A 16478-nucleotide genomic window follows, 5' to 3' on the forward strand; every position below is an offset into this window, starting at 1 on the left:
TTGCCTTCCCTTCTGTGTGAGGAAAGACTCCCAACATCAGGGTCACTTGTAGGAACTAGCTTTGCCCCTCAGTTTCCCTATGATCTGAGGCTGTGCTCAGTGCTCAAACATGAGCCCACCTTCACCCATCTGGACAAGGACACAGATGCTGCTTTCTCCTCTACCCTTGTGTAGTCTGTCCATTATCCTATGGCCACCCCCTTTCCCAGGGTTTCCCTGGCCAGGAGAAAGGCAAGAGGAGGCCAGGAGGGAAGCCCCCACCCCATATCCTTGCTTTGTCCATGGAGCCCCATAGTGACCATAGGCTGGCCTGTGGCCTGTGGGGTACCTCCATCCTGAGCCCCGGGTCACTCCTCAGAAGCAGACCTCTAGGGAACTCACACTGCTATTCAGTGTGTGTCCACTTTGGACCCCAAACTATTTCTTCCCTTCAGCACAAAACGGAGCCCTTGAGTGAGGTGTGATATGATTGCTCATGAGAGTTTGCCCTGAAAGTGTCTTCGTGGCTTTCCTGAAACAGGCTGCACATTTACCTGTTTTTGTGCTGCATGCAGACCTCAAAGGACCTATTCAGCCTATGGGAGGACAGATAGCTGCTCTTCGCTCCCATGCCCATGGAAAGCTGCCCACCTCAGTGCACCGCTGCCATAGTAACAAACACAGTTCTTCAAAATAAGGAAGAAATCTCTTGGCACTCGGGAACTCAGCAAAGTGAGAACATAAGTAGGCCTCAATTATAGACACTGGCGTCAATACCTCATTATTAATAGCCACAAGCACGGGGATATTAGCAGGTGAATTTTGCTGTCATTTGGAGTGTAGGAAATGATGGGTGAAGGGGATCTTCACTCTGTGCCATAGATTCTTCTGTAACCATCCTCAGGGCCAAACTAGGTCAAGCCCATTGGCTGCACAACACAGGACTCAGATCTCTCAGTATATAACCAAAGAAGAGGCAATGACAGAGCCCACCTGGGCTCCTTCAGCCCCCTCAAGGATTGCAGAAGCAGCCCTAAATAGAGGAACCCATTACAAATCTGTCATTCCACTGTGGATGTGTGCTAACCTTTCTCTAAGACATTTTTATTTGGGGGACTGACGGTGTAGTTCAGTGGTAGGATGCTTGCCTAGCATACCTCAACCCCTGGGTTTGATCCCCAGCACTGCGAAGAAATAAACGTTCATTTTCAACCTTTATTGATTCTTAGAGTGAAAATTTCTTTAAAGGAGTTTATAGGGAGATGGCATAAATAACTGACAGCTTAAGTGGAAATTTGATTATTTTAAGTGAGGCTTTTATCCCCTAATGCTTAAGAGCAAGTGAGAACTCACTGAATTTTATTAGAAATTGTGGAGGCAGTTTCAATATAAAAGGTGATTCTCCACTCCCCCCCCCCCCCCAGTACTGGGGCTTGAACCCCAGGCCTCCAGCATGCTAAGCAAGCACTCCACCACTAACATGCACCCCCGGCCCTCCTCATTTTTCATTTCAAGTCAGATCTCACTGAATTCTTCAGGCTGGCCTTGAACTTCTGATTCCTTCTGCCTCAGCCTCCCAAGCAGCAGGGATTACAGACGTGTGTCATCCTGCATTATGATCCCATGGGGAGGTCCCCAGGGGATGGGGGCACTTGGGAGTCTGCAGGGTCCACTGCACACCCTGTGCTCTCCATACTTCCGACTCCGTGTGGCCACATTCTTCTCTCCCCAAGGACTCAGGCTCCTCCCTGAGCCTCAGCCACCCGACCATCTGAGCAGTCACATCAGAATTAGAGGGACTTTTCTTTCTCTTTGTGCTTCTTCCAGGGATCCAGCCCCTGTTGCTAGAATCAGATGAGGTTGAAAGCTAGCCAACAGGCCCCCAATTCTGGCACATCTGTACCAACATAAAATTTTCCTTTCCCCAAGTCATCAACATATTTTGAAAAGCATGTCAAATGTTCCAACAGAAATTAAATATGATATAATGTTAAAATTCAAAAGCTATTAAAAAAATAAATAATTGCTCTGCTAAAGACATCTCACCTGGAAAAAATAAACACACAGTGGTTACTAGACCAATAGTGAGTTAGTCCAGCACACGTGAAACCCAGGTGAGTTCTTGCTGGGATGGAAACTCTCGGTCAGTCATTTGAGTGGGGCTCTTTGCTGCAGAGACGGTGGGGTCTCAGCAAACTTGAGGCCAGGTTGATGTTTCTTACTTTGAGATTCTGTCTGTGCCGCTTTCAACTGAGTCCTCTGTTAAGATTTCAGAGTTTTCTTTCAGTCATTTGTTGAAATGTCGTCAAATGCTTTTTCTGCCAGGTGTGGTGGTGCACACCTATAATCCCAGCAACTCAGGAGGCTGAGACAGGAGGATCTCGAGTTCAAAGCCAGCCTCAGCAACTTAGCAAGGCCCTGGGCAACTCAGCAAGACCCTGTCTCTAGCCAACATTTGAAAAAGGGGCTGGGATGTGGCTCAGTGGTAAAGCACCCCTGGGTTCAATCCCTGGTACAAAAAAAAAAAAAAAACTTTTTCTGCATCTATTGAGATGAGCATTAAACCCAGTTTGTGGAAACTAAAAATTTGAATTCAATTTCCTCCAACTAAAGGAAATGTGACCTTTTGAAAAACACATGGCAGTGGCATGTTCCCCAGTCAGAGGAACCAGACTTGGTAGCTGCCGAAGTCAACTGATGTGATTATGTTTTCACCTGGGGGTTCATTGATCACGTGAAGGGACTAAGTCAAGGTAAAAGTAAAATTCGTCTTTGCTTGCAGCTCTAGCATGTGTGCATGTCCTTGATATGATGTGTTGAAATGTAGACAGCTGAACATGGTGGCGTACGCCTATAATCCCAGCTACTTGGGAGGCTGAGGTAGAAGGATTGCAAGTTCAAGTCCAGCCTTGGCAATTTAGCAAGAACCTGTCACAAAATAAGAAATAAAAAGGGCTGGGGATGTAGCTCAGTGTAGAGCGCCCCTGGGTTCAATCCCTAGTACCACCCAAAAGAAAGTGTAGACAAATGTAATTTTGATGTTTCACAAATAACGGCATCATCTTCTGTAAGGACTCATTTTGGTCAAAAATTTCCATTCCTATATACTGGTAAGAAAAATGTCAGCCGACTTCCTATGCGAAGGGAGTCCTTTGCTTCCGGTGAGTTTCTTTCTCATAGACGCAGTCTCTTGATGAGCACTTGGTGCCATGAGTGTGCCCTCCCTCCCATTCTGTGCCGGGCGCCTAGAGGAAGCCTGTATGGCAGTCTGCTCTGATTCTGGTGAAGACTCACCGGTGTCTTGGCCCTGGGCCTGTGGGTCTTGATTAGTGCTGACGGTGGTGAACTCCTGATCTGTTCTTTGGGTATAAGAGAGGCTGAGTTCCCCCAGGCAGTGTGGGCCTGACCCTGCTGTATGGTGGGCTCCCACTCTCTGTCCATGGTGTGCCCCAGCCTGGGTGTCCGCTCTGATAGAGGTGACCTTGCTACTGCACTGCAACCACACCCTTGAGGCACACTGCAAAAAGGTCATGCAGAAACTTCTGGTCTCCTCCACACCTCGGGGATTCCGAGCAGACCCCTCCTCCCTGCTTCTCTGCCTTAGCAGCTTGTATCGTCGTGTCTGCTGTCCTCCCTGACCGTGTCAATGGAGTGCCCGGGGAGTATCCTTGCAGAGTGTGAAAGGGAGAGCAGACGTAATCCTTCTCCACTTTCAGCTCTGCCTTGAGCTTCCTTTGAAGTCTCCATCACGTTTCTAGCCACCTTCTCTACCCTGCAGGTTCCAGGGCTGAGGGAACCATCTTCACCTCTGCTGATCACCTGCACTCTTCCTCTGAACTTCTCTCTAACAGTGACAAGGACTTACTTTACTCCAAATCTCTTGTTCCTTCCGTACTCAGCCTTCTAGGAGCTCTATGCTCAGATCCTGCAGCTGGTAGAAATGACAAGACTTCCTTCTCCCTTAAGACAAGTTTATTATTTCACTGTGGACTTGATATGAGAATCTAGTTTTAGTTTCAAGCCCAGCAAGGACTTTTAGTGTTTATCCCCTGCCACCCCCAGACCTCTGCAGTGATGGCACGTCTGATTCAGCAGACAGCATAGAACAGATGTGGCAGCAGCAGATGTCAGAACTCCTCAGGTGATCCCAATGTGGTGCCAAGTTTGAGGACTCATAACCTGCAGTCATTCTTTGCAAACTTCCCTGGGATCTGCATCACCTGGCAATCTTGTCCATGTGCAGATTCTGGTTAGGCAGAGATGGGGCCCCAGATTCTGCATTTCTAACACACTTGTGACAATGGATTCTTCACTGGAGATGGGAGAGTATCCTAGAAGAAGAGACAGGAGTTGGGTGGTTCTGGTCTGCAGCAACACTTAGGTAGCAAGGACCTAGAGAGCTCGAAGAGTTACCGAAGCCTGGGCCGTTACCAGTATAGTTAATTTAATTGTCCTGAATGGTCTACAAGTTGATGATTTTTACAAGCTTCCAGGTGGTTTCTGTATTGAATCTCAGGCTCAGAACGTTGTGGCCTAGGGACTAGTTCTGTCTCCAGTTATATAAATGGTTAATTAAGGGCATCAGGTGAAGGAAGAAAGGGAGAAGACAGAAACAAGGCCAGGAGGGGTCCCTTCCGGAATGTCATATCTAAAAAAAGGTTCCTCTGGAGAGAGAACTCGCCATAAGGCTACCAGATTTTTTTTCAACTCATGTTAAGCCCCTGCTTTGCATATTGTTTGAATATATTTACATGTTGACTATCAAGAGGCTCTAACTCCAAATATGTAAGATAAAATAGGTTTGATCTTGTCACCGACTGCAATTGTATTTGTACACAGTGTCAGTGCTGAATACAACCAAGTAGGAAACAGATTTTCGAACAGCCTGGGCAGGGGATGCCAGGGAATCAGAAGCAGAAAGTGAGGAGGGAGGCTGGGGGAGGGCCTCCTTCTTCCTCCAGAACTGTGACCACACGACTGGGCTCCACAGTCCCCTGCAGACCTTGGAGTCAGGGTAGAGCCTGTCCCCCACATCTTTCTTCTGATTCCGATCAGTGCTGTGGTGCCTTTGAATGGGTTTCCCTCAAGCTTGCTGTTTTACAGGCTGCTCCCCTGGGTGTCCCTCCTTGGGCCTGCTGGGCATGGCCTGTTCCTTTAGGCTGCCTTCCCACCTGCTCAGCACCATGCTCAGCAGCTTGGGGCCATTGCATACTGTTGTGCAGGGTGTCCCTGGACAAGGTGTCCCTGGACAGGGCGCCTGGCAAGGACGCTCGCGGGAGCTGCCTTGAGCCCCTCTCCACACCCCAGCGATGCTGCAGCAGGAGCAGGAGGTGCCATTTTGCTCTTCGATCCACTGGAAGGTGCAAGGGGGTGCCTTCGAATTTGCACGTCGATGCTGCTGTATGTGGCAGGGAAGCCCAGTGCAGGCCCCCTATTAGGTGTTTACTAACTGCTCTCACTAATGAGCCAAGTAGAGGCAGTGAGGTAAGTAAGAGGCTCTTTTTTTCTTGCAGGTGGACACGATACCTTCGTTTTATTTTTTTAATGTGGTGCTGAGGATCGAACCCAGGGCCTCAAGTGTGCTAGGCAAGTGCTCTACTGAGCTGCAGCCCAGCCCAAGTATGAGGCTTCCATGGTCATTTAGGCAGAGGTGAAGGAGGCCCCAAAGTAAGTGTGTAAGTGTGTTGTGGGAAGAGGGGGGACGAAGGGTTGGACAACAGGGGACGAGAGCAGAAAGGACCTCACCCAGCCACCACTCACTCTCCACTCTTCCTAAACACAGCAAGGACAGAGCAGGTGGGTTCTGCCACCTGCTTCTGGAGAGCCGACTTTGGTTAGTGCAGTTCGTGTGAGGGAAGCCTGCTCCTCAGTGTGGGGAGATGAGAGGTGGCGGGACCTTTAAGAGGGGGGCCCTCAGGGAGGTCCTTCTGTCATGGGGGAGTGCCCGTGGAGGGGATTAAGGTAGTGTTTAAAAGACCTCGGAGTCAGTTCTGCAAGAGAACAAACAAAACTTCCTGAGGAGTGGTTTCCTTTCTTACAATGTGATTTCTCACTCTCTTGCACACGCTTCCCGCATTGGGGTGCTGTTTACCATCAGGTCACACAGCCAGTGGGGCTCTCCCCAGAGCCAGAATATGCTGTCTGGAATTTTACATCCCAAACTATGAGCCACATAAGCCTCTTTTCTTCATAAAGGTACCCAGCCTTGAGTATTTCATTATAGTAACAAAAACCAAAGTAATACAATTAGCTAACAAGTTAACATAAATTGTATATTTCTTATGTGCAGACTTTGTGCTGAGGAGTATGAGAAGATAAAAGACCACCCCTCCCTTAGAGAGCTTATCATCTAGGTGACGATACTGGACCCAAACTTCCTGGTGCTTGACTATGTTGACCAAATGCATACACAGTGACAAGTGCCGCATAATAATAGTAGCTATATCTACATGCTACTTTTTTTTTTAATGGTCAAATAGCAACAATTTCATATCATTCAACTTAATGCTTTCCACTGTATTATGTTACCACTCAAGATCTTTTAAATTCTTTTGTTGGTTTGTTTTCAGCCAATTATAAAAAGAATTAAAAAGGAGTAATGTTCTTCTGGTAAAAGTGCAAACTAGGAAAAAAAATACAGAGGCAGTAAAAACTTTATTTCAAATTCTACAGTTCATCCCTAATAAAATCCCAATATGTATCCTTCTAAATGTTTTTCTTTACATTTTTCACAAAGTTGAGATGCTACCACATATCTACTGTTATGCCCTCCTTTTAAAAAGAATGACAATCAACTATTTTCCTATTGCATTAATATCTTTGTGAACATTTTCAGCTATACTGAGGCATCATTGAAAATCTTATGTATATTCAAAGTGTACCATGATGTTTTGATGTAAGATACATTATGAAATTATTATTATTATTATTTGTGGTACTGGGGATTAAACCCAGGTCCTTGTGCTTGCAAGGCAAGCACTCTACCAACTGAGCTATATCCTCAGTCCTTTATGAAATTATTGGTAGTAATCAAACACACTGACCTATCCATCACCTCACACCTTTTGTGTGCATCAGTTGTGAGAAGACTTAAGACCTACTCTCCACACATTTCTAGTAGACAATACATTATTACTAACTATAATCATCATGCTGTATATTTGGTCTCTAGTATTTGTGTGTGTGGGTGTGTGTGTGTGTGTGTGTGTGTGTGTGTGTGTGTTACTGGGGATTGAACTGGTGATCCTCCTACATTAGCCCCTCCAGTTGCTGGCATTACAGGTGTGCACCAACTTACCTGGTCAGGACTTACTGCTTTTAAACTGCAGGTCTTTAGCCTTGGATCAACGCTGCCGCACTTTCTCTATCCTCTCCCCTCCAGTCCTTGGTGCTCTCTCTTCTACTCTGTCTCTGGGAGTTGGACTTCGTAAGATTCTGCACGGAAGTGAGATCATGCACATTTCTCTTTCTGTGTCTGAGGTACTTCACATGACATCCTCCAGGTCCATCCATGTTCTTGCAAGGGCAGATTTCCTTCTTGCTTAGCCCTGAAAAATATTCCATTAATCCATTCACATGTCCATCTGTCTATTTATGTTTCTGTCTGTCACAATTCATTTATTCATTCATTGACTCATACTTAGGTGTCTCCATATCTTGTTTATTGTGAACAAATCGTACTGCATGAACATGGGAACATAGATATTCTTCAAGATGGTGATTTTATTCTGCTGGATACCTACCCAGAAGTGAGAAGCTGGATCATGTGGTAGTTCTAATTTTAATTTTTTGCGGAAACTCCATGCTGTTTTTCCTAGTGGTGGTACCATTTTACGTTCCTGACAACAATGCACAAAGCTTCTGTACTCATCTACAGTTGTTATTTTCTGTGTTGTTTTTATTGTATTGCTGCCAACCTAAAGGGTGTAAGGTTTGATGTGCATTTTAGGTTTGAGGTGTACTTTCCTAATGATCCATGAAGTTGAGTATCTTCTCATGTGCTTATTGGCCGTTTGTGTGTCTTCTTGGAGAAATGCCTATGCAAGTCTTTGGCCACCTTATTCTTTCTTGGTGCTGGAGTTTGAACCCGGGCTTCACAAGTGCTAAGCTCCTGCCCTTCACTGAGCTATGTCCTGGCCTCTTTTGCCTATTTTTCTATCAAGTTGTTTTCTTGTTGAATTTTAGAAGTTCTCTATCTACCCTTGTAAGATAAATTTCCCCATTCTGCGGGTTTCTTTTTTACTCTGTTGAAAATATTCTTTTTTTTTTTTTTGTACCAGGGATTGAACCCAGGGGCACTTAACCACTGAGCCACATCCCCAGCCCTTTTTACAAATATTTTTATTTAGAAAATGGGTTTTGTTAAATTGTTTAGGGCCTTACTAACTTGCATAGGGCCTCACTAACTTGCTGAGAGTATCTTTGAACCTGTGATCCTCCTGCCTCAGCCTCCAAGTCCCTGGAATTATTAGGTGTGTGCACTATGCCCGGAGATAGTGTCTTTTTTTTTTTTTTTAAATAGTATTTTAGTTGTAGATGGAAACAATACCTTAATTTTTACTTATTCTTATGTGGTGCCAAGGATGGAACCCAGTGCCTCACATGTGCTAGGCAAGCACTCTACCACTGAGCCACAACCCTAGCCCACCATAGTGTCTTTTGATGTAAAAAATTTTAAATTTCTCATGAAGCCCAATTTCGATATTTTTTATTTTGTTACCTGTGCTTTTGGTGTCCTTTCAAGAAATCATTATCAAATCTAATGTCATGAGGTGCTTTCCCTATGTTTTCTAATAAGAGTTTTAAAATTTTAGGTCTTACTTTAGATCTTTCTTCTGTTTGAACTTTTTTTTTTTTTTTTTTTTTTTGTGGTGCTGGGGATCGAACCCAGGGCCTTATGCTTGCAAGGCAAGCACTCTATCGACTGAGCTATCTCCCTAGCCCTTGACGTTAACTTTTATATGATGTCAGGTAAGTGTTCAGCTTCACTCATTACATATGAATATTCTGTTTTCCCAGTATCATTTGGGATGCTATCCTTTTCCCTATTGAGATGCCTTGGCCTTCTTATAAAAATTATTTGACTGAATAAATAAAGGTTTATTTCTGGGCTCTGTGGTCAGTTCTATTGGCTTGTATGTCTATCTATATGCCAGTGACACACTGTTTTGATTATTGTACTTTTGTAGTCAGTTTTGAAACCAGGAAGTGTGAGTCTTCCAACTTTGTCCTTTTTTATTCAACACTGATTTTGTACCTGGCATGGTGGCAACATATGTATAATGCCAGCAACTCAGGAGGCTGAGGCAGGAGGATCATAAGTTCAAGGCCAGCCTCAGCAATGTATCCAGGCCTTAAGCAACTTAGTGAAACCCTGTCTCAAAAAAAAATTAAAAAACAGGATTGGGGATGTTGTTTAGTGGTAAAGCACCCTGAGTTCAATCCCCAGTGCAGGAAAAAAAAAAAAAAGATTATGTTGGCTAATCAGGGTGCCTTGAAATTCCATATAAAGTCTTCTAATCCATGAATATGGGATGTTTCCATTTTCTTATGTCTTCTTTCATTACCTTCAGCAAACGTTTTATAGTTTTCATTATGCAAGTCTTTCACCTCCTTAGATAAGTTATTTATTTATTTAGGTAGTGGGGATTAAACCCAGAAGTGCTTTACCACTGAGCCACACATCCCCAGCTCTTCTTTTAAAATTTTTTTGGGGTACCAGGAATCGAACTCAGGGGCACTCTACCACTGAGCCACATCCCCAGTCCTATTTTGTATTTTATTTAGAGACGGGGTCTTACTAAGTTGCTTAGCACCTTGCCTTTGCTGAAGCTAGCTTTGAACTCAGGATCCTTCTGCCTCAGCCTCCCAAACCGCTAGGATTACAGGTGTGCACCACCACACCTGGCCTCAGCCCTTTTTTATTCTTTATTTTGAGATGGGTTCTCCCCAGGTTGCTTAGAGTCTTGCTAAGTTGCCCAGGCTGGCCTTGAACTTGTGATTGTCCTGCCTCATCTTCTCAAATCACTGGGATTACGGGTGTGTACCATCATGCCTGGTTGGATAAGTTAATTCTTAAGTATTTTATTCTTTTTGATGCTTTTGTAAAGGGAATTATTTTCATAATTTCAGATTCTTCACTATTAACATATAGAAATACACTGATTTTTGTTTGTTGATTATGTATCCTGCTGCTTTACTGAATTCATTTATTAAGTCTAACTTTTTTGTTCAATAGAATCTTTAGGGTTGTCTATGTATAAGATCATATCATATACAAACAAAAAATTGTTTCTTTTCCAATTCATTTGCCTTCCCTTTCCTTTTCTTGCCTAATTACTCTTGCTAGAACTTCCAGCATTATGTTGAATGTAAATGACCGAAGTGGGTATCCTTATCTTGTTCTTGATCTTTGAGAAAAAGCTTTCAGTTTTTTGCCTGAGATGTTTGCTGTGGATTTTCCATGTGTCTTTTATTATTATGAAGAAGTTTCTTTCTATTCTTAATTTGTTGAATGTTTTCATCATAAAAAAATTTAATTTTGTCAGGTGCTTTTCTGCATTAATTGAGATAATCAGGTGGGTAATTTTCTCTCTATTATGTTCATGTGGTATATTATATAGATTCATTTTCATATGTTGAGCAATCCATGCATTCCTGTTAATGTGTTGTGTTATGTTGGTTGATTTTCATATGTTGAAATGTCTTTGCATTCCAGAAAAAAATTCCTACAGTCATTGTATATACTTTTAATATGCTGCTGAATTCAGTTTGCTAGTATTTTTTTGAGGAATTTCGCATCAGTGTACATAAAGGATATTGAGCTGTAGTTTTCTTTTAATCTCTTTATCTGGCTTTGGTACCATGGTAATGCTGGCATCATAGGATAAGTTAAGGAATGTTTTCCTGGATCAGGAATGTAGCTCAGAAGTGGAGTACTTGCCTAGAATGTGGGAGGCCCTGGGTTCAATCTCAAGTACCACATAAAAAATAAATAGATAAAATAAAAATAAATAAAATGGGGGGGGAGTGAAAGATAAAAATATTGGTGTTAATTCTTCTTTAAAGGTTTAGTAGAATTTACCTGTGAAGCTAATGACTTCAGGTCCATGGATTTTCTTGGTTGGGAGATTTTTGATTACTGATTTAAGCTCCTCACTATTTTTCTGTTTCTTGATGACTTAGTTTTGGTAGGTTTTCTATTTCTAGTTATTCAACTTGTTGGCATATAGTTGTTCATAGTATTATCTTATGATCTTGTTTGTTTCTTATCATTGTTAGTATTATTCCCATTTCATTACTGATTTTAGTAATTTGAGTCTTTTAAATTACATGTTATGGTTTAGATATGCAGTGTCCCTTAAAAGATCATGTATAAGAAAATGCAAAAAATCTTAGAGGTGAAATGTTTGGATAATAAGAGGCTTAATCTAATTCACAAATCCTCTGATTAGGGATTAACTGGGTGGTAACTGGAGGCAGGCAGGGTGTGGCTGGAGAAGGTAGGTCATTGGGAGTGCACCTTTAGGGCCTAGATTGTGTTCATGGTGAGAGGAGTATATTGCTCTCTGCTTCCTGGTGCTGTGTTCCAAGCTGCTTTCCTTCTTCACACCCTTCCACCATGATGTGCTGCCTCATCCTTGGGCCCAAAGCAATGGAGTCAGACATCTAAGACTGAGACCTCTGAAATCAGGAGCCCCAAATACACTACTCTGCCTCTAAAATTGTCTTTGTCAGGTCTTTGGTCACAGCAGCAAAAAAGCTGACTGAAAGAATCTATCTGGTAGCTCATGCCTGTGATCCCAGGTTCAGGAGGCTGAGGCAGGAGGATCCTGAGTTCAAAGCCAACCTCAGCAAAAGTGAGGTGCTAAGAAACTCAGTGAGACCCTGTCTCTAAATAAAATACAAAACAGGGCTAGGGATGTGGCTCAGTGGTCTAGTAACCCTGAATTCAATCCCTGGTACCCTCCCTCACAAAAATAAAAATAATACCAAGAGTCCATCTCACTAAAAGTCTGTCAATTTTCTTGATCTTTTCAAACAATCAAATTTTAGTTTCTTTGATTTTTCTATATTGCTTTATTATTCTCTATTTCACTTATCTCTGCTCTTATTTTTGTTATTTTCTTCCTTCTGCTAGCTATGAGTGTAATTTTTTTCCTTCTTTTTCTACTTTCTCAAGTTGTAAAGGTAGGATGTTGATTGTATAAAACTGGACTGGGGTATGACTCTGTAGAGCACATGCCTAGCATATATGAGGCTCTGGGTTCAATCTCTAGCATTGGAAAAAAAAATATATATATATAAAATTACCTTCAGGCTCTGTGTATAAGGCACATGCGAAATGTAAATTAATTTCATGTTTATATTTAGGTCCCATTCCTAAGATTTCTCATTCTTGTATCTAGAATTCCAAGATCCTAAAATCTGAAACACATCACTTTTGGTCCTAAGCATTTCAGATGAAGGGCTTAAACCTGAGGTGGTGTGTGGTACCTTTTGGATATATGGTTCTCACATTTATCTCCATGGTTGTCATCAGGACTGTATACTGATGTTGGAAGTTTTTTGCAAGAAGAGGTCAGCATACCTTCCCCCTTCTATCAGATGATAATGCCGATAAACAGCTCTATTTTTAAAAACCTCACCCCAAAGGGCATTTTGTTTAGTGGTTATTTTTCTTCCGGTTGTTTTCCTAGTTTCAATGCATTCTGCCATGATTTAGAAAGATTGTCCATGTGTTCTAATTTTACCTTAACATCCTCAAATAAGTTTTCCATAGATTTTGACAGCGGTTCTATTCTGGACTAATCTCAATTATGTCTCCTACAGGAGAGCATCCCTGGCAGCCCATGTGTCCAGGCTCGGGCACTGTTCCTCGCCCAGTCACAGGTACATTCCTCGGAGGGCTGTGCTGTATGTACCTGGAAATGATGAAAAGAAAATCAAGAAGATTCCATCCCTGAACGTGGACTGTGCAGTGCTCGACTGTGAGGATGGCGTGGCTGCAAACAAAAAGGTAATGGCATGGTTTTCAGATGGAAGGCGAAATGGATCGAAATCTGTTTTTGTGGCAGGTTGCCCATTATTTGGGAAAATTCTACTTTACTCATGTTTACTGATTACCTTTTTTTTTTTTTTTTTGATACTGGGGATTGAATCCAGGGGTGCTTTACTACTCAGATGAATCCCTAGCCCTTGTTAATTTTTGAGACAAAGTCTCCCTAAGTTTGCCGAGTCTTGCTAAGTTGCTGAAGCTGACTTCAAACCTGCAACCTGCTGGCCTTGGCCCGCTGTATCACTGGAATTACGGCATTTGCCACCACACCTGGCAATTACTAACATTTAAACAATCCAGCCCTTGTATGAATTCTGAATATTTGTGTTTCTCTTCTCTGAGAGAAAGGAAGAATTCAACTAAAATATATTTTAAAATCATGACATTCAATAGATGTGATGATTGTGTATATAGATATAGACAATCAATTTTGGCCATGATATTTTCTGGTCTAGGCAAATGAGTTATATAATTCCAGACTCATAGTGTAAAATTCTCAGGCCAACAAAGTACAATCAAGGAATTTATTTCTTTTTACCACTATGTATGTTAATGATATTAATTAATTAACTAATAATAATATTAATGTCTGAGACAAATGGCAAGAAAATAAAAGAGAGTCTTCCATGGATAAGTCAACCACATCATACCGAACCTTTGGGTTGCATGCACTTCTGCCTGGTTTTCTCATGGCCTAATAGAGAAATGAGCCTTAGAAAACTTCCAGTTTGTGAACACGTACAAATAGTTCCTATGTGGTGTTCACATGGTGGATGCTTTTGGTCTCATTTTGTTTTGCTTAACTTTATTTTTCCGTATTTGTATAATAAACGTGGATGCATTCAATAATGAGGTGGAATATGTAAATCTTTATATTAATCATTCATGTTTACATGCAATTCTTTTGGTTAAAAATATTCTTTCACTTGACCTTTATCTCTCCAGTCCCTGGACAATGAGGTTGGACTGGGAATGGATTGGGGGGCTGGGGGATAGAGGGAGCCGGCCATCTGGATTCATGCCTGTTTGGGTAGTTTCTTGCCCCAGGTGATCTGAATAACCTGCCTGCACTATACAACTTCTGAATTAATTGCTTTCCTTGGAGATTCTAGCAAACAAATATTTGCCTTAATTAAAAAAATAAAGTTAATTTCCTGCATCTTCCTAGTAGTCAAACCAAGGCTTTCTAAGTATTTGGAAAAGGATTAGAATAAGCATGTGGAATCTAAAGCGTCTACTCAACATCTTTGGCATGTACCAAGGAAAATACAATTAATCTTCTTTCTCCCAGAGATTAAGGTAAATAGGCCTTTTTTTTTTTTTTTTAAAGGATATAATGTGATTCCAGTATTCTCCCTCCCAAAACTCGTGTAGTGCACTTTAAGATTAGATATTAAATTGTAATTCCAGTTCTGTGTGACCCAGGGCAATTCACTTTACTTCTTTACTTCAATTTCTTATCTATGCTATGGGGATGACAATATCTTCTTTTGTCAGGGACAGGGATTATTAAGAGAGAAAAGTTGATAAGTGTCTGGGAGTAGCTTGATTTCCTACAGGAAATAGATTAGATAAAGCCTGTAGTAATCATGATTGGAGAGGAATTTATTTTAGCATTGTAGCACAGTGAGCCATTCGGTGCCCTGATAAAGTTCTAATTTTATTTCTTTGCAAATCTTGAGGCTACTCCCTCAGACCCACCTGAGGATGTTTCCTGTCCCCTAGATGAGATGGAAATGCGATCTGTTCCTGCCTTGCATTTCCTTACTGTTTATCTGTGTCCTCAGCCATCATCATATCCACAGTAGTAGCAGCAGAGCTACTACTTAGGAGAAACCTAAGGAAGAGAAGGGGAGAGGAGTTAACAGCGGGCGGGCTGTGCTCACCATCTCGGAGTATTTGTCCAGGGTCTTTATTAGGACATTCCAATTCTCTGAGTGCAGCTGTACATTGCTTTAATTGCTAGACACACTCTCTTCTGCAAGCTGATCTTGGAGTGGTCTAAACTTTCTTTTATATTCCACCAAAAATTCTGATAAGTCAGGATAGTACTTATAAAAAAATTATTTTTTTTCCTTAAAATTTCTATTTCTAAATAATTCATCTCATGTATTTCATTTCATAGCCCTAGCCTGTCAAGGTCCTTTTGAATTTTGATTTTTATCATCCAACATTAATATCATCTGAGAATTTGACAAGCACACTATATGAAAATTTTAACAAGTTTCTGATGGAAGTGTTGAAGAGGTTGGAGCCAAGCACAGCACAAGCATGCCCCTAAGAACTTCTGTGTATCAACAAATATTTATGTGCTGCTCACTAAATGCCAGGCACTGTACTTTGCATGGCAACCCAATGAGGTATTGCTATTATATTTCTTTTATAAATTAGAAAACAGGGGCATGAAGGATAATGAAGAAAACTGGGGATAGGGTTAGACTAAATATCCAGTCTTTTCATTAAGATATTATGATGAGATTTTTATTAAACGCCATTTTACAGTAAAAGTACACATTCTGTAGTCCTGCCTGCTTCTGACCACAGCTGAGAGTTTCTACTTGTGAGGACTCATTTGAGTGGATTGGACATACCTAGGGAATCCAGGATACCACTCTTTTCTATCTTGAGGTCCTCACTTATAATCACATCTGGAACGTTCCTTTGTCCATGCTGAGTAACACATTTACAGTTCCCAGGAATTAGAACATGGGCTTCTTTGGGGAACAGGGAGGCATTATTCTGCCAGCCATGGCCTCTGCAAGAATCACCTGGGTTTCTTGTAATTAAAACAAAAAGAAAAGCCCTGCACTTTAGGCTGGATTTACAAGACAGATCTCCAGGAATGTGCATTAATTTACGCTTTTAAGAACCTCCCACACATTTTTATGCACATTAAAATTTGAAAGTCAACATGACACTGACTCAACATTTTTCCTTTTATTCTTTCCTTCTCTCTTTTTTTTTTTTTTTTTTTTTTTTTTTGCGGTGCTGATGATTTGAACCCAGGGCCTTGTGTTTGCAAGGCAAGCACTCTACCAACTGAGCTATCTCCCCAGCCCCTTCTTTCCTTCTCTTTATTATGAAAAATAAAATTGAAAACTCAATATAAAAAAAAATGAAGGTACATTCCCAATGTACCTGTCCAGAAATATCTTTTCACCCAGCACTAGAAAAATGAGGTCAGGTAGATAAGAGTTGTTCTTGATGAATCCCTGTTAGCACCTAATTGTTACTGCCTCTTTCTGAAGTGGCAGAAGGAAAATGGCTTTGTGAGAATTTTCTCTTAACAGGTGCCATATTGCATAGATTATTACTCATATATATGATCTGCTGAGCTGCTGGGATTACAGGTGTGCCCCACCCACCGCACAGGCTGCGTTTCCTAGAATTTCTGATGGAATCAGCCTCAGGTTCGCCACTGGTTCTTCTGTAATTCCCCTTG

At 41.8% G+C, this 16478-nt stretch overlaps 1 protein-coding gene and 1 long non-coding RNA gene across 6 annotated transcripts in view; one reads left to right on the plus strand and one right to left on the minus strand.

Moving 5' to 3' along the window:
* Positions 1-16478, plus strand: part of CLYBL (citramalyl-CoA lyase) — a 232198-nt gene that overhangs the window by 120362 nt on the left and 95358 nt on the right. For 4 of the 5 annotated variants that reach the window (XM_079136897.1, XM_079136895.1, XM_079136894.1 and 1 more), the window contains exon 2: positions 12811-12997. In XM_079136897.1, the coding sequence (XP_078993023.1) occupies positions 12811-12997 (187 nt within the window). The remainder of the gene's footprint in view (positions 1-12810; positions 12998-16478) is intronic. The other variant, XM_079136898.1, reaches the window with a different exon arrangement.
* LOC306659398 lies at positions 2535-15964 on the minus strand. Its single transcript, XR_013763288.1, has 3 exons — positions 14738-15964; positions 7277-7526; positions 2535-4310 (listed from the first exon to the last, which is right to left on the minus strand). It is a non-coding gene; the product is annotated as an uncharacterized lncRNA (long non-coding RNA).

Source organism: Sciurus vulgaris (assembly GCF_902686455.1).
Source record: "Sciurus vulgaris genome assembly, chromosome: 4".
Lineage (NCBI taxonomy): Eukaryota > Metazoa > Chordata > Mammalia > Rodentia > Sciuridae > Sciurus > Sciurus vulgaris.